This window comes from Paramisgurnus dabryanus, chromosome 1 (assembly GCF_030506205.2).
Source record: "Paramisgurnus dabryanus chromosome 1, PD_genome_1.1, whole genome shotgun sequence".
NCBI classification, from domain to species: Eukaryota; Metazoa; Chordata; class Actinopteri; order Cypriniformes; family Cobitidae; genus Paramisgurnus; species Paramisgurnus dabryanus.
This window is the reverse complement of record NC_133337.1, coordinates 41,601,660-41,627,461: the sequence shown is the minus strand read 5'-3', so window position 1 is coordinate 41,627,461 and position 25,802 is coordinate 41,601,660. Positions and strand designations below refer to the sequence as shown.

General features: G+C 41.0%; 1 protein-coding gene across 18 annotated transcripts in view; it reads left to right on the top strand.

Moving 5' to 3' along the window:
* The first annotated feature begins 659 nt into the window (after positions 1–659).
* ebf3a (EBF transcription factor 3a) overlaps positions 660–25,802 on the top strand; it is a 98,520-nt gene continuing 73,377 nt past the window's right edge. For 2 of the 18 annotated variants that reach the window (XM_065262974.2, XM_065262982.2), the window contains exons 1-6: positions 1,418–3,674; positions 3,926–4,082; positions 4,450–4,513; positions 4,838–4,893; positions 7,428–7,501; positions 9,019–9,087. In XM_065262974.2, coding sequence (XP_065119046.1) covers positions 3,541–3,674; positions 3,926–4,082; positions 4,450–4,513; positions 4,838–4,893; positions 7,428–7,501; positions 9,019–9,087 — 554 coding nt within the window. In that variant the 5' untranslated portion in view covers positions 1,418–3,540. Of the gene's footprint in view, positions 3,675–3,925; positions 4,083–4,449; positions 4,514–4,837; positions 4,894–7,427; positions 7,502–9,018; positions 9,088–25,802 lie in introns of all 18 variants that reach the window. The other 16 variants (XM_065262988.2, XM_065262971.2, XM_065262985.2 and 13 more) reach the window with 13 other exon arrangements.

Sequence of the window (25,802 nt, the reverse complement as noted above, 5' to 3'; positions counted from 1 at the left end):
AGTGCATCATCTATAGTTTCTCTGGAGTTCTGCAGGTGCCCTCTCTGCCTCACACCGCTTAAGATTAAAAATGGGCTTTGAATGATCTGGCCGCGCGCAAAGATGCAAATAGGACAATCCGCGTGTATTTACGCGCTCGTGGTGCGCTGGTATGATGCGTGGAGAGGACATCTGGGCACTGGCCATCTGACTGACTTTGCCTTGACATCTGGGAAAGCCACTGGTGTGTGGCACGCGAATCGGTTGATGTCGCTATTTAAATGCAAATTTGTTGGGGATCATTGGAGCTTCACCCCGTAAATTCACACAAAAGGAACACTTCACACACAATGAGGAGGAGGGTCGTTTCTTCGGGAGGTCTTGGCAACGCCGAACAAATCTTATTCAAACCCACACACACCTTCTGCATGACTAACTTTTCTTTTGTCCCGCGCTCTCTGTTAGTACATCTCCCCAAATAAGATCTAACACGGCCAGACAGAATAGAGCTAAATCCGCACCGTACACATGGACAAATGTTAGAGATAAAATAAATATTTTACGCATATAATTATTTTATTTTTAAAATCATTAAATAAATTGTTTTATTTCTATTATTATTATTATGTTGTTGTTGTTATTATTATTATTGTTATTTTTGTTATTAATAAAAAAATCGATAAAAGCTTTACTTTGACAAAAATTTTGCCAATTATATTTTAGCTATAATTTTAATCTTGACATTTTATTTGCATAACAAACACTGACGTATGAACCTCATTGCAGCCAAATAATTTCAATGTGCATTACGCAATTAAAATAGTTCTTGAATAAACGTGCATTTTTAATAAAATAAATGTTTTGACAGATTTCTTATTTTCAAACGCTGCTTTGTGATTGTCGAGGAGTTAAAGTGAAAGTTGGTGAATTAAAAAGCGCATTTTGCACGCTTTGGCTCCGGGGTCCAGATGAGCCTCAGAAATGAGCCGAGATGGATTCAGGCGAGCAGCTGATTCTGCCGTCTCCGGCCAGATGGCTTCTGAACACAGATTTGCATTCATTTTCGCCTAATATCTTCCAAAATAGAGGGGCAGCTGCATTTGTTGTCAAATAAGGTTTAAAACTCCTTTTTAGGACGGGATCGTTACCTACGCGATGGGATTGTTGAACTTCTCCAGTCAACAGTATCAGATTTAAAGGGATTTCCCTTAAAACCCTAATTTGGTAATCAGATTGAAATCGCTTTGGTGTGTAATTTGTATTAGAGAAACTGTAGGTTAGGCCTTCGGTTAGCAAACCTGAAATATTTATTATGGTATAAGTTAGATGGATAGAGTACCTCACTAATGGTTAAGGAATATGATAACCATCAAACAAAAACATATCAAATTACATTTTGACAATATACATAAAAGGTTACCAGATGTATTTATTATCAGACACATCATTTTAATTAAAATTCAATTTTTATAACAATAATTATAAACGCGCATATACACATACACAACACGTTTGTGAACATAATAAATAAACATAAGAATTATCATTTGCGATTACTGAACAGTAAGATTTACATTAAAGTTTACATTTCGCATTAAGTGTATGCATAGATCAAAATCATTCCGAATTAAAGGGAAAAAGCATATCAATCTTAAATTATCGTAAAATATAATTTTATTACTTACGTATTTAATTAGACGACGATGCAATGTGATGGATTTTGAGTCGAGGCAAGAGCAACAGCTTAGATAATTCACTTATCTTTGGCAATAGTCATTAACCCCCAACACTAGCAGAATAGATTGCTCTGTAAAACACATCTCTCTTCTCCTTTCTCCGTCCATCCATCCCTCCCTCCAGCGCACAGGGTCCCCAGATAACCAACATCGGACTTCCATTTTCGCCCATTAATTCAAATATTAACATTCATGCACATCTTGCCAATAACACAAACAGCAGCACCTTAGAAAAGAAAAGAAAATGCGACCCGTTTTGTCGTGATAACTTATAATATTTTTATTGCAAAAGACATCCTACTTGCAGCGCATGGAAGGAGAGGGTGGACGCAATGCTTCCCCCGAGTCCTTTCACACTTTCGGATGTAATTCTGCAATCATTTACAAAATTAACGCGTTTCCCGAGCTCGTACGCAAGAAGACTGGGAGTTTCGGATCTCTCCACGCACGCAAACTGTCTTTTATAATCTAGAAGTTCATGTTCCTATAATTTAAGACAGGCACTACGCCATTATGCAGATGAGAAGGGTGTTTAGTATAAGGAGCATTTACTCTTAAAATGCCAGTACTCCACACTCCTGTCCGGGAGCCACTTTATCACATGATAAAACCGTGCAAAGTGATCAATAGGTTATCCAAAATTTTGCTTTCCCTGCCACGCGTTGCCATTAAGGCACCCAGGGTATTTAACCCTGTTATTTGCATGGTATTGTGACTGCAGCATGACACGGATGGTCCAGTAAGATTTTTATTATGAATAGCAAAAACAGTTGCGACTGCCCCTCCTCTGGGCCAAGCGGATGGGTGGTCAGTTCTTTCCACCTTATCTCTCTCTCTCTCTCTCTCTCTTTTCCCCGTTTGCACTCTATAAACTTGCATCAAGATTAATCTGAACAGCCCACATGCAGTAGGTGCATCACTGACAGCATTAAAAAAATTATATATATAGGCCAGTTTCCATGCAGTGCCAGGTATTTGTGTGACTTTCGTTAACGTTAATGTTTGTTCCTTTTTAATAACTTGACATGCTGTTCATGTAAAGGGACAGCGAAATCACAGCGAAAAGCACCAGCAGTGACTCTACTCGCGTACGTACTCACGGTCCAAGCTTAAAGCCCAACGACAGGAAGCGTCAAACCTCTCCATATTTGGTCAAAGGCACGCCCACTCGCGCGTCATCCTCTGACAGCGTGGATCCCGTGGGTCTGGAGTTTTTGGCTCCCGGGAAAGGTTCCAGTCCTGGGGGATAGAGGGTTGAGTTTTGTATGCTTCCATCCATTCTGCAAAGACGCGCTAAAGGCCCCTCATCATCCTCTCCCGTGTCCGGGAACACCTCCACGGTGATCATTTACGCGTTTATTTGTCTTTTGGAGCCAGAAGTGGTGGATTCAGCAGTGTCCCGAAGCCTTTTTTGATGCCGTTGTAATAGGATGACAGCAAGCTAAGCGCATCACCTACAATACAAAGTTAGAAGAAATGTTTAACTGAATTAAAACAAGAAAGAGCAACAATATCCCTGCTATTCGAGCGACTTCTTTTGCTTCTTTCACGGGAGGATCTCCATCCGTCCATCCAAACAAGCTGTTGGAAAGGCTTGAGAATCTTTACGCACCGAATCGTTCATGTGGTGCCAACGCAGGACGGACTGAAGAAGGAACCAGGACTGAGAATCGCGGGTGCTTTTTTCCCTCCTTCTTCTCTTTTCAACAAATCACAAACAAACTCTTATTGATATCCGAAGGGTCTCTTGGAGGAGCGACGCGCCCCTGCTCACAATCTCATTTCATCTCCTTGGCTGGAAGTGGGTTGCACGCGAACTGTTTTAATGTTTGGGATTCAGGAAAATATACCAAGAGGGGGGACCACTATGAAAGAGGAACCGCTGGGCAGTGGCATGAATTCGGTCCGATCGTGGATGCACACGGCTGGGGTGGTGGATGCGAACACGGCCGCCCAGAGGTACGTTTGCCAAATCATCCGATTTTTAATGCATTTCTCAGATCGACCCCTAAATCCCCAATATGCCATGTATCAATTACACTCTCCCCATGCACCTCTTCGCCGCTTTCCCCTGTTCATTACATCATATTACAGTTTAAGTGACAAATCAAGAATTCTCCCATCTCCACTGTTTTCATTCTATCTGCATCTATATCTCAAGTGTATGCCTCTTGTTTTAACCCACACTGGTGTCTTGTTTTTGCCCGCAGTGGAGTTGGTCTGGCACGGGCGCACTATGAGAAACAGCCGCCATCCAACCTCAGAAAATCCAATTTTTTCCACTTCGTCCTGGCGCTTTATGACAGACAGGGACAACCAGTGGAGATCGAAAGGACAGCTTTTGTGGACTTTGTGGAAAAGGAGAAAGTAAGCGCCACTCCGGAATACTGCTTTGAATTTTCACCATAAAACTTCCAGAGCTAGTTCTTGGGAAAACACGTGCGCCTTAAAACAGTTTTTAACGAGGATATCACAGAAACAAAATGCACACACACAGTTTCGCTATATAGTGATGGGAAACATTACTGACAAGATTATTATACTAAAATACAAAATTGGAGAGTTGCCGGATAAAAACATACACATTTACACATTTCTGTTTGAGGGAAGAAAACATGCATAACAACAAAAATGCATGCATTTTCCAAACGTATAAATTACAAAAACTGACAAAAATTAAATTCTCAGCACCACAATAATGCCAATCTGACCCCAAACAAATGCTTATTTTCAGGAACCTAACAGTGAAAAAACTAACAATGGGATACATTACAAACTTCAACTATTGTACAGCAACGGTAAGTGTAAATTTCTCTATACAGCATGGATAGATTTACAAGTGTTTTATTCAGCGTATAACAAACAAATTCATTGGAGGCGCATTGGGTTACATTTGCTGAATGTAGTTTGTGAAGTTTAAAAATTGCAATTCTTGTAAATGGCAAACATTTGATGTTAAACCTTTGTTTGTAAATTTCAGTGATAGTTTCTGAATTTTTATTTTTGTTGCCTTAGCAACTTATAGGTATAGTTTTTACAGAGTCGTAGATCATATTAGTTTTACAGCAAGTATTTTCACAAAAAAATCACACATTGAAAAACAAAAAAATAATTTCCCACAGGCGTCAGAACAGAACAGGATCTTTATGTTCGGTTAATCGATTCCATGACAAAACAGGTAAGAACTTGAATTTCATTTCTCGTATGTGTGTGTGTGTGTGTGTGTGTGTGTATGTTTAGTTATTTATAATCTGTGTTGTCATTGTAAGCTTCTTTTACACGTGCGTTTGGTTAGATAAGTAAATACCGAATAATGAAATACATGCGTCCTTAAAATGTATTCTGCAGAGCTTAACATTTTTATTGTTATTGCTGCCGTAACTAATTATATTTGGATGTAATGTGTGTACTATGGACATTGAGAAGTAAAGCGTTGCCGTGCCTCTATTTTCGGCTACACTGATTAATGGGAGAAGGTTATTTAGCTGATTTAATTTAATGTGTATTACATTACCGCGATGTTCTCTTATAATCTACAGACTTTGCGCGTGTAGCTGCTTGATAATTTATTGCAAATTAATGCAATAGTGGAGGGCACAAAATATATGACACACGCGTTTTAGACAAATTACACATATAATTTTCTGGTGAAATACACGTCTCGTCAAATAGCCAAAGACATTTTAGGGGATAATGGTAAAATGAGGAGTTAAGGTTTCTTTATAATATTATAAAAGTCCACGTGCATGGACGCTTGTTTTTTATTATTTGCTTACATTTGTTTCTTTTGGGCTATATTAATATCTTATTCTAAAATATGATGTCAAAATATTTCGCTTTATTTCAAGTTCAATTTGGCTGTTTGAATCAAAATGTTTTATTGAGACAATATACAGCTTATGGTCATGCGGGTACATTTGGCACATTTAAAATTGCATTTTAATTTAAACATATTTTTGTAGGGCACACTGAATATGTTTACATTTATATTTTATATGGATTAATTAAAAATATATAAAATATATTTTTTATTTGACTATTTAATAATTATTAATTAGCCTATATTTAGCGTGTCACATAATTCGCGCTGTCACACATGAATACTGTCACTTTTGTTGCGCTTGTAATCCGATCTGGTTAAAGACATAAAAAATAAAGCTTCAGGCGTAAGAGATACACTTCAGTTCATATTGTATTCGGATGTTCTCTCTAAAATCACTTTGTTCGTTTTCTTTGTCCATTTAACCATCTCACAGTGAAGAACAGGGCGGTGTTTAGTTTAATTTTCAGGCTCTCTTTATCTGTAGTTTATCTGTCTTTTGGCATCACAGGAAAATATGGTTTTATCTGAGCCGCCTCTGAATGGGGCTGAACATGATCAAACAGTCAATGGCGCTGAACAGCCACTTTATGGATTTCCGTATATTTTCTGTGTGAGGCAGGAAAATAAATCAGGCCAATATAGATAGCAAAGTCACATCAAATAACGTCTAAGACAGACCGCCGGCGCCTTGATACATTTTAGCCAGTGCGCTTTTTATTTTCTTGCAATTATTTGATTTGTGTTTAAGTGTTTAAATGTACATATGCTGCATGTGCAGAACTAATATGATTCATTATAGAATTACAAACGAATGCATGGGAAGGCATATTAAAACTGAACAGTGACTTTATTGCCAGTATACTTTTTAAATAATTGGTCATATATTGTGGATATGTAGCCTGCACCAAGTGTTTATTTACTTACATTTCGCATGCATTTTCAGTTTTATGTCTATACAACAGTGCATTTATATTCAGAGATGAATAATATTTTTTATATATAATAATAGGATTTATGTTTCTAATCATGTACTGTGCAAGTGCGCACTCCAACGCGTCCTTCTGTGGGGTCCATGGGGTGCGTTGGAGTGCGCTCTTGCACAGTACATCATAACGGGAGAAAGGGGAAACAGGGAGGGAGGGAGAGAGTGAAAGGAAGAGAGAGAGAGAGAGAGAGAGAGAGAGAGACAGAACGCGCAAAAAGCACCAAGGCCCGTGTGCACCTACAGCTCCAAACGCCATCTGTTAAAGCCAATGCTCAAAAATTACTCAACCGTACCCCCCGACATCGCTTTTTATCTAAAGAAAAATCATTGTTAGCGGCTCAAAATAAACAACAGATTGCCCATTAGCACTTTACCCCTAAATATCTGCAGATTATAACCGCGTTGATGTGTATGGTTATGGGTATTATTTACCGCGACCATCTGCGTCGGAGAAGCGAGATCTATGTGATTTCTATTATCATTGCACAAATAAACACCGCAAAGATCTAAACAGAAGCATATGCGACTCTTCATTTCTAAAGTGATATGCATGTGCTATAATTTGTCATCGCAATGACCGGCCAAGTGTTGATATTCATTTCAAACATCACATTTATTTATGCAAATTAATAACTCAAAGGTTATCTCTATTTAGTATGTGGGCATGTTTATTGGTTTACTGATAAAAACATTGTTATGTGGGGTAAAAAAAAATTGTGTGTGTGTTTTATATTTTCTAATTCACAAGCCTAAACTGTGTCATAAAACCAAAATGTTCAGCTTTATTTTAAGAGCGCATTTTTTTCATCTTCAACGATAAATACACTTTGATATTTAATATGTTGATAATGTTATCTTTTAATTCACCTGTTTAAAATATCTTCACTCTCACTTTGATTTCAAGGCAATTATTTATGAAGGGCAGGACAAAAACCCAGAAATGTGCCGAGTTCTTCTCACTCACGAAATCATGTGCAGGTAAGAAAAACAAGTTTTTAGATAATTATAAATAATTACATTTGACTGTGATCTTTTATTTTATCAGCTAGATATCTTGTCATGTTTTCATAAATGCATTATGCACATGATGTAGGCCCATCCAGAGCCCCAGAGCGCCAACCTTACAGAAAATCAATGCATCTCTGAATAGATCTGGCCTGGATATACGCTGAAAAGAATTCAAATGTTCAGAATTGTCAGACGGCTTATGCGTAATGATTTACTGCTTGCTTTTCCGACTGTGTTGTAAGTGTAAGAAGTTCCACTTCAAATGCGCAAATGAGAACGCCACGATTGACATCGGGTTTTTGAATGATTTGACTGGACGTAGTGCACTACGGAACGAATTGAAAAACACGCGCGCACACACACAGGCGGATGAAACTGAGACGTGTGCGCGCAGGCCTTTTTGGAAACTAGATGTTCAACCTCAGCAATTTAACCGCGCGCTACTTTATCTATTTTGATTTTACGCACATGCCACAGAGTATCCTTTTGGATTCTCGTAGACGTTATGCTGGGGTTATATTTTTAAAGTCAAAATTTACACTATATTTAATAACTTTTATAGGAAATAATCAGTAGACATAAGCACTCCATTTTCCACAGAACGGGCAAAGAACCAGTAACATGCGTAAAGGTCACGTCACTCTTACCGCACCCTACACCATTAATAAAATCAGAGCTATGAGCTCAAGGTAATAACGCTTCAAACTTTGGGAGTTTATGGAGCATCATTTAACGATGAAGAAAGTTACTTGCATCTCACTCTGTTGCTTGCGTCAAAGCAGCACAGATGCGTCTCCCAGTCTTAAGCAGAGGTCCACAGGCATACCTTAATCACTTTAGCTGTCAGCTTTAAGCAGCTTTACGTGTTTTCCATACCATATGGTGTAAATTTAGCTCACTTAGACATGTAACCATTATACAAGTGGGTTTCTTTAAATTCAAGAGGCATGACTTTTTTTCTTTTGCTCTATAATTTCAACATTAATTAAAGAAACCATAATGGAAGCATCTTCAGGGCCTCAAAATGGAGGCATTGGCACATCGTAGAAGACTGATGGAGGCTTTTTGAGCTGGTAATTAATAATTGCCCCACAGAAATCCTGGTTGAAGGTGGCATCTTGCATCCTCTCCAGACACAACAGCTTGACAATTAGAGGTAAACAAAAGCTGGGGCTGAGAGAGAGAGAGAGCTTTCCCCCCCTCCCAGCCTCCTGGCACCCCCTCTCCTCCTCTCAGCACTAAGACAAACACCAAAAACATGCTGTTTTCCCTCCTTCAGCCGCAGCGTCAGGCTCTGTGTTTACCCCACCACCCGCATCAGCCACTAACTCCGCCGGGCGTAGCCAGAAACTCCGCCAAACACCTCGGTGGTTAACTAGAAAAAAGGGCGAGAGGGTGTCAGATGAATAAAACTGAAGTGGAAGACGAAAGACACATGCAAGCTGCTCGCTGATTCCCTCATATCTTTTCTCTCCCGTCTGTTGCAGTCGGTGTTGTGACAAAAAGAGCTGTGGAAACCGAAACGAAACCCCTTCAGACCCCGTCATCATCGACAGGTAAGAGTCCATCTCCTTCCTGCCTCCGTTCTGTGTGCAGCCCAGAGTCTGGCCCGTCACCAGCTGCGCTTTGCCCCGGTTGCCGTGTTGTTGTGCGTCTTGGCGCACAGGTGGGTTGACATGGAAACCCGAGGGTGTCTTTAGGGAATACGTAATTGCTGGTGAGTTGTCAGGGAAGCAGTTTCCTCAAGATTTCCCCTCTCAGCGATGAGTTTGCCACATCTAGAGAGTGTTTGCCTTTAAATTCACAACTCTTTCATCCCTATTTGTTAACAAGAGCCCTTGCTCCTATCTCTGTTATCTACCCTGTAAACAGTGCAATGCGTGTTCTGTCTACGAGCGTGCATGTTGGAGGTAAAAAGGCATCTTTACATTTCTGCTGGTGTGAAATGAGTAATGTTTCTGGGCTGGCTGTTGGCGGTTGCATGTTGATCACATTAGGGAAAGCGTGTTCAAACACACCGGCTCCCGTGGAGTGCGTAATTGACGTCCTTTCTACTGCTTATGTTTCTCTTTGTGGGTCTGGCTCAAGGTTACTTTTACTTCACAAGACTCACACTCCGCAATTATTCCTGTGGTGGCAGCACGTTTGTGGATTAAGGGAGGCCAGGTCTCGGACCCGAGGCTGAGACTGTAAATGCGACTGGGCCTCTCCGGAGAGTACTGAGCTAGAACGAGCCCAACTTGCAGCCAGTTGCCGTAAAGAGCTACGAGTCTATTTCTCTTTCCTGCTCGTGTTTGTGAACTTCCCTGTCCACCGAGTGAGAAATTAGATCGGAGGGGAGATGACGGCTAATGCCGGGAACGAAATATGTGCCACCGGTGGATAGCAATGCTAATGTTTGACTTGCTGAAATAGCTGTTTGCTTAGCGGAGAATGCTTGGTATCTGACACAGGGAACGTCTTTCTTATTAGTAATCAAATAGCGGTGACCAGTTGTTGCTGTCAGTCACGGCGCATGCGTGTGAAGTGTTGGAAAAGGACTGGCTGCCGTGTTTTGAGGTCTGAGCATTTCTCGTGGTTGTCTGTCATGCAGTTTTGGAAACACTGATGCATACCAAAAGTAAATCAAATTATGAGGAAATCACTATAGATTTATGTTGCAGCTATTTATCATTTTTTTTCTCTCTACTAAAGCTGTACTACATAGGCAGCTGCCTACAAAGGGTGCATGTTATTTTAAATTGACCTGATTTGCACGCAAAACATGTAACATTCCTCAACTGCATCATACGAATAGGGATCAGCAATGAGTTACTAAACTTTTTACAATCACTGTGCATTTCTTTCACTTTACTCGTGTCATCCCTCAGCTCATGAAAGCCTATAAATATGCTGCCTATGTAGGCACCTCACTATGTTTGGAACGCTGCCTGCGTTTAACCTTTTTTAGGGGGGTGTGAATTCCTTACATCTTTTGTAAACACGCTCTCAGAGAGCGTGAATCAATAGCATTCACCCTGGTTATCTTTGCATTAAATGATTAGCTTGTTTAAACAGACTTACTGAAGAGTTGTGACAGTGCGCGAACGGTAATTAGTTACAGGGCTGCCGTTCACGGTCTCAGTGTAACTCAACCGCAACAGAGAGAAAAGAGAGCGAGGGAAAAAAAGAGCAGGACATGGCGGAGGATTTGTTTTGGTTTTCTGAATAGAAGATAAAACAGCCATCACTTCCTCTTAGCATATCCTGAAATGAATCTCAGGCAGTCAGAGTCAATTCTCTCTCCGAGTGGAGTCTTTAAGTATGTATTTACCTTCACTTTACTTGAACAGGGTTTCGCTGATATTTAACGCATTGGCTCTTCCCATAAATTGCTCGGCTTTGTATCGTGGCTAAATAGAGGTGGATGGATCGGATGTCTTGGCGCTTTGTGCTTCAGTCTGGTGAACAATATGTGTAACAGTAGTAAAAGAGGAAAAGGAGAACATCTCTGATTCTCCGAAGAAGGCCGGAGTATAAAGGAGGGATATTGTGGTGGGTTGAAACGGTGAATAAAAAAGCTAACATGTGATTGTGAGGCGTCTGAAAGGCTCGAGAGGATAGTTTTCATACGTTCTGTCGGATCACAAAAGCAGATGTGCTTCATTAGCCTTCTGCATTGTCTGCATATCACAACCACGAACTGACGATTGTATCCGCCGCTTAGAGAACAAGGAGGTTGGGGAGCTCGAAACGCAGGGAAACATGAAACTCGGATGAGTGAAGTGTTAGTGCAAGTGGGGTGTATGATATCAAGCTAATTTGTAATCACAAAACCAATCCTGTGAAGTAATGTCTTGTCCTGGTTTTCTTGAAAGCGGAATGTTACAGTACATGAGGGAGTTTTAGGGAATGCCAACATTATTGCTGGAAATGTTCATGTGTCCGTGTTCAGTGAAGTGAATAGATTTAGATATATAGATAAAATATTCTGCTAAACATGACCAAAAGATCTGGTGATCCATTATCAATAACGTTTTTAGCCACATTCCCAGATGGCACATGGGGCAGGCATACTGCTCGTTGGCACGGGCTTGGACAATAACTGGCACCGGCTCGCTTCTGGCATTTTCAATGGAGTTTAGGAGACTTATCATTCCAAATGTGTCCTATTTTCCTGTAGTCAAGCCAGACATCTGTTTATACTATTTCTCTTGGACTTTGGTGCAGCTTTAGGTTCTTCAAGAGGAAAAAAGTTGGTTGTATTTCACAGCTGTTACAAAATTTCAACCTCGATGGGTCTGTAAATATTTCACAAGCCAACCCCGCTTCGCCATAGATTATTCAGTGTTTTTTTAAAGATAGATTGAGTCTTAGAGATACAGTGTTATATCCCATAACATCAACGACGTCAAGAGGTGGGCGTCAGATCAGTTACCTCCCCCGAATCACCCGGCAATACTAATAATACCTCTCTGACTCAAACGATCAGGGCTTTCCTCGCCAACCGATCTCCCTTTCACTTCCTGTCACAAAGGTCACAAAGGTCTGACCTCTGTCAGAACCCCCCCATACTAAATAATTCATGAGATTGACTTTTTTTGTCAGCGTACAATGTTTTGTTGCAGGACTGTTTATACGGCTCATTTTGCCAAGGCTTTTGCACCTGTTCGGACGGCTTGGCATTTAGGCACGGTGCAGATTAAGCTAAACATTCATTAATTAATATATATATATTTTTTAATATAGGAGAACCTTTTAGAAAGGGATTATGGTTGGTTATTAGCTAAAGTAAAATTCTCCTGTTGCAGGTTTTTAATCTTTAAAAACAAACACCGGTCGTTATTTAGAATAATTTTGGCCTTTTGTTTGTATCTTCTCCGACCAGGCTACTTAAAAAGATCTCCTCCCTCTCATCCCAACGCAGGCCCGCTCTCCGAGCTGAGCAAATGCCAGCGTTTAGAAGGTCAGAGCTTTTGTTGGAAAAGCGCTATGTAAATTAGCACCAGCGAAAGGGACATTAAACAAAATTCAATTCATTGTCTCCCTTAATGTCATTTACATTTTTGGCTCGGGCCCGTCCTGTCGAGGAGAATTTTGGAGATGATTTTAATTACATATCAGCGCTGGAACAGAGGCTTGTCTGGAGCGATACACATTTGGATCACCTGTAAAGAGAGGTTTATTTACCAATGCGCTTGAATGGCAGGTTTTCGCAGGCGTCATTAAGCCTGTGTTAAGTGTTAATTCCTCCGCCTCTTCCAAGGAAAACCAGTTCCACATTTTAAGTCTGCAGCGTGTAAGCGGAGTGAATTCAGTTTGCATTACAATAATGCCTGTTAAAGGGGTCATATTATGAAAATCTGACTATAATTTGGTCCCTAGTGCTTTTATCCACCTAGAAAATGTGGAAAAAAATCAACCTAGTAACTTAGTTTTGGTAAACCATTCTCTGCAAGCATGTGAAAAGTTAGGTCATTGAAATCTGGCTCCCCTTGTGATGTCAGAAGGGGATTATATCACCTCTTAATTTACACTATCCAACCACAGCACTGCCATTTAGTGCAGAGATCAGCTCATTTGCATTTTTAATAGACACACCCATAAACGGCATATTTCTACTCACACCTACAAATTGGGGATTTTAACATGCTATAATAAATTCTCTATATGATATTTTGAGATAAAATTTCACATACATACTCTGGGGACACCAAAGATTTATTTGACATCTTTAAGAAGTCTTGTGAAATGTCCCTTTTAACTTAGACCATCTAAATTTCATCTATAAGTTTACATTTAAGCAAGATTGCCTCCCACGATTACAGCATGCATGTGTATCTGAAACAAGCCTGAGAGAGAGAAAGAGAGAGAGAGGTACGGTCGAGAGCTGTACTGTTCTTGCCTCCAGCCACAAGAGTAATATTTTTATTTATTTATACCCTACCTTGTGCAGGTGACATTCAACGGACTTTGTGAGTGTATGAATGTTTTATTTGAAAAGTCCTTGTATCTATAGCGCAAGTGTTTAACAGTCTTGTAGGTGCAGTAGGAGGTGTGTATGTACAGTACGTATACGTGTGTTTATGTTCGGGCACACACAGCGGTGCTCCATTAGAGCTGATTAATGAGGCTGTGGACAGCAGATATATCTCACTGGCCAGGTAACAGCCACACTGCTGCAGGTACACAGGTGTGCAACGCAACTTCTTATTTATGAGACCGTCAGCAACCGCTTTGCCAACATGAGAGAGAAAGAGTAAGGCTGAAATGTTACTCCTTCAATGAGTTGGCTCATATCTGTGTCAATACTGTCACACAAGTTTGTCCTAATACTGGGAATGTTTGCAGGTGTGTTGGTGTTTTGGTTTGGCACAGGTGTGTTTGTGGCAAATCAGTGTGTGGCGTAAGGTGTAAGGTTTTGTGCAAAATGTTCATTACGTGCCATTCTTCCCGGACGCGTCCTGGCCAGAATATTTGTGCGTCTTCCAGAAGTCGTATTTGTTGACTGCATACGCCATTCAGTTAAAATCATAAGACATACAATAATAGTTACATTCTTACCTTAAAATGTAACGGTTGCTTTTGTGTAATAATAATAATAATCCTCTATGACGTATGCGGTCGACAAATACGACTTCCGGAAGACGAACCCCAAATCCTGGCCCATCCGGGAAGAATGGCACCAGAATTGCAAATATAATGTTTTCAAGTTGTAAACACTATTTCCATTTGCCATTGGTCATACAAAAAAAGATAACCCCGCCCACAAAGTCATTGCATTAGTTGGGTCAAGTCTAGCAATTTTATTGGTGCTGCTATTGCCGCATAAATTACCCAATTCACTTCTGCTTAATATATCTGATATTTTCTTTCAGTAGCTGAACAGTTAGAGAGGTCTATGCCTAATCCATGTTAGCTGTGTTTTCACAGACTAGGTCACATCTAAGGATATCAAAAATGATGTTTTCATAAAAAGTGTTTGGATGCATGCAAATGATTTGTCATTAGCATACTTAAGTTCTCCTTATGTCGGCTTGTTTGAAATCCAAAGCAAAAAATCTTTTGTAATTATTTGTTAATTGCTCTTTTGTCTCTTCGACATAATGATATACAAAAATGCCTTCGCGTGCAGTGCGGATGACACAGTCACCTTGAAACTCTTCAGAACAGACAGCGCTTCAAAACCCCACCGTTATGAACCGGTGGCTTTCGTCTCACTAGAGGGATCAAGAGAGAGAGAGAGAGCGAGTGACAACAGCTGGCTCTTTCTAACTGTGAATAACTGACAGTTGTCTGTAAGAGGTTTTAATGAAGATTGCCACCTTTTATGCGAGGAACTGAAGGGATGCCAGATCTACAGGAGGAGAGAGTCGGGGAGCTTAACCTGCCCTTGGCAGCTAGCGCTCGACTCGCTCTCACGTAGAAAATGAGAAACAGCCACGGCGGTCAAAAAGCCAAACCTTAGAGCCGCCACACATTGCTCGCACATAGAAATGGGTCAAGGCCTAGCAGATGTCCGACACCATGCAACAACCAGAGGAAAGTTTTCGAGAGTGAAGTGTCGAGACATCTGGTGATTTGCTCCTTGTATGCTTAAAAATAAGGTTTTACAGCCTGATGACACATTCTCTGGTTCCTTAAAAACATGTTCTGATGCTTTTACATTTGCGTTATAACTACATTTATGCATTCGGTAGATGCTTTATCCAAAGCGACTTGCAGTGCATTACAAAGTATACTTTACCTTGGATTGAACCCATGACCTTTTGGGACTGCCAAGTTAACACAATGCTGTACCACTACAGGAGCTACAGGAACGATATGTTGTTGATAATAATGATGATATAATTTTTTATTGCATGCATAAAATGTCATATGCATCAGCATTCCTAAAAGGTCATAGGTTCGATCCCATGAAACAATGTAAGTCACTTTGTATGAAATTGTCTGCCAAACATGTAAATGTGTGTTTTTTGGAAGACAGGGTTTTCTTATTTAGTAACTTTTTAAAATATCCAAATGCGTTTTGGGACCAGATTAGATTTGGAAAGGCCTTGATTTGGCCACTGCTTGCGTGTGTGTTTTCCTTCTTTGTGATGTGTGATGTGTGTGAGGATGGGGGGGTTAGCATGTGCCCCCTTCGCTGTGTTGTAAGACATGTTGCATGGTCCCTAACGCCGGAAGAGGTCGGCTCCAAACAGTCTATGGTGAGAGACGATATCCACACGCTCACTTGGGGGTGAGAACGAGTGTTAGATGTTGCATTTGGACACGTGCAAAAGTAAGAGAGAAAGCGCAAGACGATAGTTCTGCTTAAACAGCTAGTTTCATTGTGTGCGCGTCTGGTGGAGATATACAGGGTCTAAACGAGTCTTTCCGAAGGGGACATATGTGCTTTAAAAAAGCCCCGTTTATTTGATTGAGAGCACAAAGCATCGACACTCCTCTTTTGTTGAGCTATATGAAAACCCCCGCTGAGCTTGTCAACACACGAGCACATGCATATGCACGCATGAATTCACACGCAACAAATATTCGCATGTATAAAGCGCAATTATCGACCGACAAGTAAAAATGTGATCCAGACGCACACATTAAAACTCACCCGGGGCAGTTGGAGAGGGTGTGCTGTCACACAATAGCCAGGCGCGGGTGCACGTTCCTTTTTGAATAACAACCGGGAAAATTGAATCAGTTGTGGTTTAGTAAGGACTGCCTGGAATGCATGTCCTGCGTGCATGACGCTTCCCTCTGTGAATGCGGCCGATTTCCACACCAAAACCTGTTTTGCTCGAACTTCATGGCGTGAAACGATTCAAAACAGATCTGCTTGGAAAAAGGATAAAAAGATTTAAATTTGAAAATGGCTTTAAATTGAGCATTTGTTTTTATTTGATCTTCTTGAATGTTTCACGTTAAATTCAATTGAAGTGTTTGGTTTTCTTTTCCCCTTTTGTCTATTTTACATCCATGTGTTTATGAGCGCCCCATTCGATTCTGTCAACACCGTGTCAGTGTGTTTAGGAAAGCATATGTGCCCATTTCAGGCTGTAAAAGCACTATAACTCGCTTTTGGTTTGCGGTGTTGTGATGTTGGCTAGATTTGTGCGGTTTTCTTTATTCGCAAATAGACACCCACAACATTTGTTTGCCATTAGGAGCAGTTTGTAAATCAGATCAGCACGCTGTCTCTTTTGGAGATGCTGGAAGAAATATCCATTTCTTTTCTTTTCAAAAACAGAGTTTCCATCTTTTGTAAACCACCTCCTCCCAGCCTCCCACCCAACCTCCATTCCCATTTTTACGAATGTGGCAATCTGTCGCATGACACCGCTGAGATTAGGTTAGGAAACAGTGTGGGGATTGTATTGGACATGGTGCTGGTCGCGCCAATTTGAGGTCGCGGGATGGCGATCTGGACATTGGGCACACGCCATCAGCGCCTCTCTGCGAGATGCACTGGGCCTTGGCCGTCCCCCGTCCCAAGGGCCCCCGGGGAGGGGCCATCGGCTCTGAAACCTTAAAAAAATTCCAGCAAATAACTATCATTTATTAAATCTGACAAGTTATCTCTAAATACAGAAGATTATTGTCCACCAGGCTGTTCTGCTGGGAGGGGAGTGTGCTTTTTAAATCTCTCACATGAAAATAACATTTGAGATGCTCGCTCACACTGCGAGGAGGTGGCTACTTCAGATGTGATGATATAAGCGTGCGTCTCTCCCTCCGCAAAGTATGTTAGAAAGATTCAGTTTCGAATTACGCTTAGTAAAAAAAAAATTCAACAGCGACCGGTGTAGTTGAGAGGTTAGACCGCATGTTTCCAGGACTGGCTCAAGGCTATTTATCATTATAAGTAAGTCTCTGCTTAAGTTTCCCGAACCCTCATTATAATCATTCCCAGCGATTAAAGCGGCAAAACCTCATCTGCTATCCAGCACACATCATCGGTCGACTCCAAGCTGCTGCTCATTTACATTGTTTTAAATATAGGGTGCGATGTTGACTGATCGTCATTGCTGCGGGTCAGGTATAGATGATAGAATATCATTAGAGATACTAAATATTTGTTTTACTCTCAAATTATGTTTACGCTGACAAAACAAGGCCCGTTAACTGCGCGTTCTTTCGTTTTACTGCTAGATAAATAAAATCGTGAGATAAATAAATCCCTGTTTTATTATTGACAGATGGCACAAGCAGTTTTAACTCGTATGCGTGCTAGAGTATCGTTATAGAGATTTTGTCTGTCCGGAAAACTCGAATGGAAAGTAACAAACTATGAAATGTTATACTTCACTAAACTAATGTATAGGCTTTTCCCAAGATATTCATGTCGTGTTTTGAGCACAGGCATCCATATGTAGTATATTTTAATCTGAACTTTTTCTTACGCCTAGAAGAAAATGAAGACACTCCAGGTCTCTTGCTCTCAGTGGTAGCGTTTCGCTGTATAATTATCCTCTTGTGAAGAATGCACAATGGCGCCAGGATGATGAATCGATGGCAGATTGGACGCGTGGTTTAACTGTCATGTCCCTCAGATAAGCGGCTGCTCGGGGATTGCTCATTCGGGTTGCTAGCCTGCTAGCTTGCCAGTTTATTAGTGCAAATCCCAAATGTTTAGTAAACTCATTAGGCTCCATCTAATGCTAATTTATCATCATAGATGGACCACAAGAAGAGCGAGACACCGGGGCAGCCGGGCCAGCGCTCTGACCGCCACCTGATCAATCAGCGCTATAGGCGCTAGCATGTTTCATTAGATCCGTTAGAGTCGGATGAGTTTTATGGATTTCGCTCCTGAAAGTGGGATTTCAGTCGGCTTAACAAAAGTGTGGTGTCTGACAATACTCGCTGCCGGTTAGTGGCCCTTCAGACAGCTTATTACAGGGTTAGCGCTTAGGACAAGAGAGATGCATTGTGGGTACGGCTATCCGCTAGAAAAGTGCTGGCTACGTTTTTGTTCTTTCTGTTGTCCGCCATAAAAACGAAATCTTAGACATGTGTGCATCACAAGGACTAATACTCAAATCGTGTGATCTTCTTTATGATCTTCTCGATGGGAAAAGCAGAGTAGCTTCTGAACTTCTGAAGTTCATCGATCCGTCCAGTCGCACCGAATCAATCATTTAAGGAGAGACAAAAAGGGGCGTTTTACGTGCAGGTTCAGTGTTGAGAAATAGGATCGTCTTGGCTTTTTTGTGCAGTGACGGCTTGTATCTCTTACTCTCATACAAATGAAAAGAAATAACAAATAAATGAAATGGTAGGTGGTGAATAAACCTGCCCGGCCTGTGATAATAAAATATGACAAGCGTTTCCTAGTGCTGGGAAAGGAGTGCTGTAATTCAGCTGACTTATGTTCTCCTGTCTGATTTAGCTTCAGATTAAAACCCACTGCTTGGCCGACCAATTGAAATCAGATCCAGTCACAGCTTGCCTGTATTGATCCCTATTTAACATCAAGGCTTGGAATGGATTGGTATTGATTAACTATAAAACCGCTGGCTAGCTTGTCCAGAGACCTGCTCAATATGCTGAATGAAAAAGTATTGTGCCTCTGCCCTTCACTGAATGAGATGAGGAACAGTTGCATGTATAAAACAACGGCAGGACATTGGAGATGTCAGCATGAACGCTGTATTCTTATATGAACAAGAACGGTAAAGTGTCAGATTTGATACCAGTTTCTGGGTGGGTGTGTGCAAAACTCCAAACCCAATGACTACATAGGTACAGTATGTCTTGGATATTTGCGTATAATAATATGTTTTCCAGATAAGCCTGTGATGAGTAGCACACACCTGCATTCAGTCACGGACTCTCACGCACACACACATATGAAGGGATTCATCCACAGTGAATGGGAACCGATCCTTCCGCCCCGTCCGATTTCTGGCTGAATCTCCTCTCTCCCTAAATCTCCATGTCGAGTGCCAGAGAAAGGCTGCATCTGTAAGAAATTACCCACAATTTCCCACATTCAGGAGTTTACACTTTTGTAATAACAGAGGAAACCGCGGTTCTCAGTAGGGTTTCGGTTTTAAGGGATGGCATTCTTCTGCCAGACCTACAGGATTATTTAGTGCGTCTTCGGGACACACATACGGTTGTACAGTACGTCAGAAAATTTTTAGTTTACATGTACTCTGGAAGAAGAGTATTTTATCAGTAAAATTTAAGAATATTGACTAAATACTGCGGTAGACATGTTGTATCGTAGCGTTTAACAAAATGATAGAAAGCCTTAATCTGTGATTTTTTTCCCCGAAACTTAACGGGTCGAAATGCTGTCACGCTTTACATTCAGACGTGCGGTTTAGTATACGAAACTCTCAGACAGCTGCACACGCACGCACAAACAATCTGGAGTCTATTTGCTTCTGATAGAGCAAATCCAATTTGATTCCTTAAGTGTTGATTAAGGTGGTGGGCTGTAACAGGCTGTCCCTCATTGAGTGTTTGTTGATTATTTACCTTCCAGCTGGACATAATGAAGAGCAGCCAATCAGAGCGTTTCTCTGCCCACCGGCGTCGGGTGTCTTGTTTGGTCTACTGTATTGGTTTGCTTTTTAGCCAGCAGCTAAACCAAACTAATCACCACTCGGGTGGGTAGAAGTGAAGGACAAATGACAGTTGGTTTGCGTTAGAAAGCTTCAGGCGTAGACTTCCTCGTCTAAAGAGTGAGACTGAGAGGATAAAGGGAAAGGAAATCGTTTTCGGGGAGGGTGGGTGGCGTAAGCACTTCAGATATTCACACGTGTGAAATGCGAGAGTGTCACAGAGCCTTTAGCTCTTTTGTGAGAGGTTTAGATGTAAAAACAAAGCAGAACTGGCCTAGATGCCACTAGATTTAGCTCGTTCACTTTGGGTTAATCCGTTAGCATAGTGTATCGTTTACATTACAGAAGAAGATAAGAGTCGTGTTAAAAGTTTGGCTGCCAAAATGACAAGTATTGATCAAATAAACCTAAAGTTTTATATGTTTGGGTTTCATCCGATCTTCTTTTGTGTAATATTTTAGATTGCCAAACGTGATGGACAGAGTCCACCTTCGAAACAAGTGCCACGCCAACAAATGCAACCATGTAAACAGATTAGGTCGGCTTGTTGTTCAAAGTCATTTTCATTTGATGAAGAATCTCATGAATGTACAGTATATGTTGACAAGATGTTGCTAAGCAGAAAACAGAGGAGAGCGGGTAGAGAAAGTCCCAGTTAACTTTTTCCCGTGAGTATATGATTTAATTGGCTCGTGGGAGGTAGAGAGAGAGAGAGAGAGAGAGAGAGAGAGAAATGGAAAGGCAGACTGAGAAAGAAAGAAAGAGTTGGACATTATCTCCTCAAAGTGTCTGGCCTCGTGGGTCACCGCCTTAACTTCCCTCTGTTAAAGTGGCCAACCTTGACAACCTGACACAATCCAGACAGCTCCTCGACACACACACACACACGTCCCTCAACAGGTTAGCTTTACGACCCCTCTAACTAGGCTTAATGGCACACCACTTCACCCTCTCTCCCGTTGAGCTTCACTCTTTAATTGCTTAGAAAACAAGTCAGCCCCTCACAGTTCTTCCGACCTGCCATCACCGAGCCGGGCGGCTCTCGTTTGATGGAAGGACAACGAACGCATTGACGTGCGCTTTTACACCTTTCCGACTCTCGTGGGATTGATAATGACGCTTAGCTAAAACAACTGTGGCCCCAATTCACTCCGCAGCACAAATTTTGTGGTCTCGCCATTAACCCGAACGCATTTAAGAGGCTGCCTCTGCGAAACGGTTTATTAGCCGCAGAGATGCCGAGGAAAACCAGCCTGTACGAGTCAATATTCGTTTTTCTGCACGTTAGCAATTCTCAGATTTTCGAGCACACATCTCGTGGACGCGTTTTCCGAGTGACGCGTGTTTGTACAGGGGTTTCACCGGCGAGCAGAGGTATTGCATCAGTTACACATGTGTCGATGGGGTAATTAAACCGCACACACTGGAACGGCGAGCACACACACTCCCTCGCTCGCAGCCGGGCATGTTGTTAAATGTCCTCTCTTTAAACATACAGAAAATAATAATGTTAGGCCAAAGCTGGGTAATTTGTTTCACCGGGGAAGTTATTACCTCACCATCCAGACCCCGAAAAAGGTCACACGTCACATCTATTTAAAGGTGAGCGTGTTAGCGTGTTAACGCATTGGGGGCCAAACAAACCGCCTCATCATTGGGACCGGCAGCCATTTTCCGCATCTTCCCTCTCGGAGACAGCAAATTAGTATGAGGCACCTCGTGGCGGCGGCCCTGACTGAACGGATTGTAACAAAGGCTCATTTTGAAGAGGTCAGGCTCCCCGCACAATGATTTGTTGTTCATGAATCTACTTTGTGCCAATTTGTGTGTGCATGTGCAATCAGAAACGACTCACGGACCGGCTCCATCATCTTTACTCTGCTCGCCCGTACTGAAGTGTGTGTGTGTGTGCGCACATGTGTGTTCATCTACAATTTGACCACAATGCCTCAGTCGGATTCCCGTCGAATGAGATTTTAATCACCTTCTGCCATCTCCAGCCACTGGTCCAGCTCAACCTCTTCCTATATTTATGATAATTTTTGTTGTTTTAACTTGCCTTCTGTCTCTCTTTCTCTAGCTCTAGCTGTAGCTCTCTCTCTCTCTCTCTTCTTTTATTGAAATCACTGTTGACTGAAGGATGTAATCCTGATTAGCGGTGGCTGTGTGGCCACTGAAGGGTGAAAGGCATTAGAACCATGTTGGTTCACAGGCACAGAGCGAAATTGAAAAGGGGAGATGGTCTGAAATGCTTCATGGATTCGTCCCTGCAGATAGACACCCGGATATCAACCCCACCGAACCAATTCCTGCTCCGCTATTAAAGGACACACACGCTACCATGAATTAAGCAGTGCACACAGAAACAATGTAAGTGCATGTGTGTGTAAGTGTGCCGGGGCATAAAACAATAATGTAGATGTGGGTAACGTATGGACGTATTTTGGGGGGCTAGTGACATATTGTCCTGGGCCGGTTAGTCTCCTGATATTTTGGTGTGTAAAGCAAACAGTAGTACTTGCTTGAATTTGCTCAAATTATCTCAGCAGACATATGACCAACTTTCAACGTTGAAATATGGTTGAAATAATGTCAGTTCTTGTTTCAACGTTAAAACAACGTTGATACAACAGTTATTTCTAAGTTGTTGCAAAAGGTTAATAAAATGCTTAAAAATCAATGTTGAAATTTGGTTGAAAAGATGTTAATTTTTGTTTCAACATTAAAACAACATTGATACAACAGTTAATTCTAAGTTGTTGCAAAAGGTTAATAAAATGCCTAAAAATCAACGTTGAAATTTGGTTGAAATAATGTTAATTCTTGTTTCAACGTTGAAACATCGTTAATATGACAGTTAATTCTAAGCGGTGGCAAAAGGTTAATAAAATGCTTGAAAATCAATGTTGAAATTTGGTTGAATTAATGTTAATTTTTGTTTCAACATTAAAACAATGTTAATATGACAGTTAATTCTAAGCGGAGGCAAAAGGTTAATAAAATGCCTTAAAATCAACATTGAAATTTGGCTGAAATAATGTCAATTCGTGTTTCGACATTAAAACAACGTTGATACAACAGTTAATTCTAAGTTGTTGCAAAAAGGTTAATAAAATGCTTCAAAATCAGTGTTGAAATTTGGTTGAAATAATGTTAATTCTTGTTTTAATGTTGAAACATCATTAATATGACAGTTAATTCTAAGCAGTGGCAAAAGGTTAATAAAATGCTTGAAAATCAACATTGAAATTTGGTTGAAATAATGTCAATTCTTGTTTCAACGTTGAAACAACGTTAATATGACAGTTAATTCTAAGCAGTTGCAAAAGGTTAATTTTCAAAATCAAAAGGTAATTCAACGTTGATTCAACCTTGTCCTTGATGATAGGTTTTTAATAATTAACAATGACATTTTCTGGTTTAAAGTTTCAGAAACTGGTAAATGTCTACGTTAGGTAATTATTTGTGGGTAATATTTATTTAAAATTTCTTGTAGCAAGAGCATCTTTAACTTAGATTTATTTGGAGTATTCTGCAGTATTTTTATCATATTAATTTACAGAATTTTTTAATGCCTTTGCAATCTATCATTCATCTTACATACATACTGTATATCACTCATGCCCCTATTTGATTGGCAATAAACCCTTTAAGAGCAACTATAAAAATGTAGAAAAAAAAGACAAAAACCCCAGTGCTGTTGTTTTTGAATACATGTGTCCGTCCTGCAGCGTTTGACTGGAGAGAAAGGAGATGGCCACAGGCTGACGGAGAGCTGATGTCTAAGCAGAGAGCAGACAGGCAGCTCCAGAGGTGATGGGGTGGGAGAGAGGGGTCGAGGTTTAGTCCTTCACCAACGCTGAGAGAAAGTGAAAGGGGAGGAGGAGGGAGGGAAGGGCAATCTATCATTAGTGACCGAATCAGACGGGGTAGCGGCCTGTGAGAAGCTTAAGAGATTCTCCCTGCCCGGCACACACCCATACACACACACAAATGCTGGGGGGCGAGAAAGAAAACAGAGTTTGAGAAACAACCAAAGTCGGTACTCACAACCCAAACAAATGGCCTTACGCGATTTGTGGCTACCGCCGTCTGTATATTTTACCGTCGCTGATTAAACTGCAAAAGTGCAAGGGGGGAATTAATCTGCCTATGTTACCCTGTAAAATACGTTTGCGTAACCTCCCGTAATTAAGGTTTTATTCCTATTCGGTCGTACATAAATCAGCCTTTGAATGTATCCCATAATTCTCCTCGTGCAAATTGAGAGAGGAAGGAGGAGTTACAGCTCGTCATATTTGTTTCGCTCGAGCAGGCTCGCTACATCCGTATTGATCTCTCCGCTAATGGTCCATGTTATTAAACATGATCGCTCATAGAAAATACGGTGACATTTGTCTTTGTTGCGCTCAAGAACGTTTGCCAGCGAGCTGACGTCCCTATTAAAGAGCCGTATAAACAATCTCCAGCATGCAAATTAAAAACCGCCGGCTTACACGCAACAGTCTCCCCTCTTTCAGTGCACACCTTCTGCATTCAAATTAAATTACTTTCTTCTAATATCACATCTTGACTGACACCTGCAACACTCATAAATGTTAATGACTGTTGTGTTTTGTTATCTTTATATTGCTTTTTTCACCTGCTTGTTAGCAATCGTCAAAGCTTCTGATCCTTACAAGTATTGCAAGAATACGCAATACACTGCGATATATGTAAAAAATGTATTTTTATTATTATTTTTAGCCTGGATGAATGAGACGAGATGGCCTGTATTTGTAATCGGATAGAAGTAAACTTTTTAGAAGTGTGTTTTTATTCTCTCACCGAATAAAATGCGACACACTGAACTCTTTCAGTTTTGGCCTCCGGGGTTTCAGAAACATTTCAACCCTTCTCCAACTTGTTCTCTAGTGAATGCAATGAAGCATTTTATTCAAATATTGGTATTTTTTGTGCTTGTCAGCAAAGGGAGACTTATAGTTTCCGCCTAGCTCTGTTGTCTGACAGAAAGTGTCAGATGATTCATAAACACAGTTCACAAATCTGCCGGGAGCGCCTGTGGTGAAACACGTTACACGTATCCAAAAACCACAGACGATTTCTGCTTTTTGCCCATCACGTTTGGCAGATCTACAATATGGGCATGCCATTTTCTATCTCTTTTACCTTCTCTCAATATTTTTGAAGAGCTTGCTGTTTTTTGACATGCCGGTGTGTTTTTTGGGTTCAGCGTGTTTGTTTTTTAGTTTTTCCCTCTGAGACTTTCCTTTCGAGAGCCAATGAGAGCGCAGCTGTTTTATTACCCAGAGACATCAGCGCCACTCATACATGTGGCCCACATTAGTAACCCTGAGACTCTATCACACATACACACGCATTCAGAACGGCTGTGAGTGACAGGTCTAATGACGTGACTGTCTCTCGTGTAGTGGCAGTCATAAGAGGCGTTTAAATATGGTTAGTGCCTCATCAAACTTGACTTCAGCCCTGTATGCCAGCCACAGGAAATGCCAGCGAAATAAATCAACATATTTCCAATGAAAGCCACCACACACTTGGTGCCAGTGCACATATTGTAAATGTGCATGCACGTATTTGCAATGTTTCTTTTTACAAAACCAAATTAACTGCATTATGCATCAATAATATTTGAAAACCCAGGTACTGTCATATACATAAAAAAGATGTTAAAGTGAAATTTGTAACTTTGATGCTCCTAA